The 3135-nt window shown below is 32.5% G+C and overlaps 1 protein-coding gene across 1 annotated transcript; it reads left to right on the top strand.

The window, feature by feature from the left end:
- LOC109236204 (monothiol glutaredoxin-S2-like) lies at nucleotides 962–1713 on the top strand. The gene has a single exon (XM_019402405.1). It carries the CDS (start codon nucleotides 1098–1100, stop codon nucleotides 1407–1409), a length of 312 nt encoding a protein of 103 aa, XP_019257950.1. The 5' UTR covers nucleotides 962–1097; the 3' UTR covers nucleotides 1410–1713.

Genomic DNA, 3135 nt, shown 5'->3' with positions numbered 1-3135 from the left:
TACAATGGGGAAAATTAATGTATTAATTAATTTCGGAGCAAAATTAAGCAACATGCAAAAGATGATGGGTCAAGTCATGGGGCACCGACATTACTATTTTGATAAACAAGAATAATTAAATTGATAATAAAAGAAAAATGGGGTAAAGTGATTTAAATTAATGATTTGTCGTATCAAGCAAAAGAGAAAAGCCGCAGTATTGACACGTCTCTATTTCCCTATGCAAAGAATCGTTATCGTGCAACATTAAACCTTTTTTTTTTTAATGTAGTGCCAACATAAATTATCCATCACTATCAAAATTGGTGATCTCATGTAAATTTTGGAACCTATCCAAATATCTTTCCAATAGTGTGAAAGTTACTTATCATTCCTTGAGGATTCACAGAAATTTTCTTAATAAGAGAGAAAAATTTATTCGTACGTGATATTTACACCGATCCTAAATAAAAATACTTTTTTTTAAAAAATACAGTACAATTTATTGTCATGTGTAATAAAAGGAAATTTAATGTCAATAGTTTCAAATTACTTTTTTTATCGGTACATGATATTTACAGCAACCCTAAAGTACAATATATTTTTCTTAAAAAAAAACAGCAATGCAATTTATTGTCATGTGTAATATATGGAAAATTTATATTAATAGTTTCCGAATTACTTTTTTGGATTGGATATGCACTAAAAAAGTAAATATCATTACATTATTAGTAATATAATTTAACCTTCTATAGGAAGTTATCTGTTTTATTAATTTCTCGAATTGTTAGTTCCACTTGTTATGATAGTGTGAAGTGTATAAAAATTGTTTTTGCAACCTCAGCAAAGCTATTTTCTTTGTTGGCAACCTCAGCAAATCTTTATTCCTTTTTTTTTTTTTTTTTTTTGCAACCTCAGCAAATCTACACCGTAAAGGAATTCTATAAATATGTCTCATTGTTCCTTCATATTTCCTCACCTCAAAACTCAACGTCCCTACAAAGAACCACAAGTCACTAAAAACCTCAAACAACATCCACTCCACTATATCCTTAACATTCCACATTTTGCTCCTTTTTTTTAACTTTCAAAACCCTGATTATTTTCTTAGATTTGCAATGGAGAGAGTAAGCAAAATGGTAGCTGAAAAGCCAGTGGTGATATTCAGCAAGAGTAGTTGTTGTATGAGTCATACAATTAAATCTTTGTTCTGTGATCTCGGCGTTCACCCTGCAGTTCACGAGCTAGATGAGATGCAGAGAGGAGGCCGAGAAATCGAAGCGGCGCTTTCGAGGCTCGGATGTAACCCTACAGTCCCCGCCGTGTTTATCGGCGGTGAACTGGTGGGTGGTGAAAGTGAAGTCATGAGTCTTCACCTCCAGCGCTCCTTAAAGCCAATGCTTAAAAGAGCTGGAGCTTTATGGGTTTAATTAATTAATTAATAATTTAAAAATATCGATACATACTCGACTTCAATAACAATAATAATAATAATATAAGCTAGAGGTGGACATTAACTAGTTACTTTTAGCAACAAAAAGAAAGGAAAAAGAGAGTGTGTATGTGTGTGTAAAGTAAGAGTGCGTAGCGTTGTACTGCAATTTTCTTCAGCTAACTAGCTATATAATTATGGAGTGATAAATAATGTGTTCACTTCTACTCCAGCTTCTCGTTTTGATATGTAAGCTGTGATCTTTTTTGCGAATAAATCTCAGTTTTTATTAATTAACAGTAGTACTGGCTTCTAGTTATTTTTCTGCCTATAAATTCTTATTTAGCCGTTGTTGTTTAATTTCTTACATTTCAACATATACAGTTGTTACTCATGTGCTTATACATTAAAATTTTATACGTTAATGGTGATGTTTTTACTCTCTTACCGTATCCTTTTTCTTTTGGCGCTCATTTAATTGAAGGGAAGATAGACGCAGTACTAACTTATTAAAAATGCAGTCAATAACTTGTTTTAAATATTTATTGAACTAATTAAGATGTTAATTTTATTTATATCGTTAATATATATAACTTACATTTATAGATTATATACGGCATGAGAAGCAATCTACTCCTAGTTCAAATAAAATTGAACAATAACGTAACTTTTTTTCTTGCAAAATCCAAATTAAAGGAAAGCACTTGCCAATAATAGTTCTACTATATATGATAGAAGAGAATATCTAAGACGCGGATGGTTGCATGCATGCTACTATTCAGTGGCATGCAAAAGACTAAATATTTCCATGTAATTTAATCACTGGCATACGTCTAGCAACTTAGTATAGGAATAAACGTGTTCTTTCAAAAACATGTATCGTTGATATTATTATTATTGTTATTATCGTCGTGATTTAAAATTTTAGTTTGTTTAATTGAATGAAACGGTAATCATGCATGAGACTTGAGAAACATATCGAATCCGTAGATGAAGGTGATAAGAGGAATATCAATGCTGTTTACAATAGCTTTTAGATAGTTTCAAGGGACTTATGTCACTTTCCTCCTATATGACAATTGCAGCAAACGATATTGTGTGCTTCATTTGGAGAATGGAATAAATATATGAAGATTATATTCCATCCTTTTTTCTTTTTCTGCTAAGGCTTCACGCAAAATTGATGCCCACACTTAAATAGAAGATAGAATGTGTAAATCACATCCATGTAATATTGGGGATAAAGAAGAAGAATGCTTAAAAGTAGATAAGATTTACTATTTACAAAACATTATACGTGTGAGTATGTATGTCTACATTAAATTCATGTTGAAATGAAAAAGAATTTCACGCTTTATATTCGAATAATGAGGGTTGTGTATGATCAACCTAATATCAAGTGGGGAGCCTTGACTAAGGACAAACCCCGGGAGTTGGGATAGAAGCTGAGGAATATGGAGAGGAGTAGTCGGAACACGAGTAGTATGTGGATAAGGACATTGACTTGTATCAGGGACACAGCTAGAGAGATGTAAATTAGGGATCTCGAAGGGCTACCTTAATTTGGTGGACACAGAGGGAACTGGTGGTAAAATAGAGAGGTCCAAGGGAAAGTGAAAGCTAAGAAGGCAGCATACTCAAAGTTAATGGAGAGAAAAGATGAGCAAGAGGAGAGTACGAATATGGAGTGATATAATATGGCGAAGAAGGAGATGAAGTTAGCG

Source organism: Nicotiana attenuata, chromosome 12 (genome assembly GCF_001879085.1).
Source record: "Nicotiana attenuata strain UT chromosome 12, NIATTr2, whole genome shotgun sequence".
NCBI lineage: Eukaryota > Viridiplantae > Streptophyta > Magnoliopsida > Solanales > Solanaceae > Nicotiana > Nicotiana attenuata.
This window is presented reverse-complemented; position numbering and strand designations above follow the sequence as displayed.

Bases quoted from the DNA above. Each gene is read 5' to 3' on its own strand.
- LOC109236204 (XM_019402405.1), top strand. From the start codon at position 1,098: ATGGAGAGAGTAAGCAAAATGGTAGCTGAAAAGCCAGTGGTGATATTC.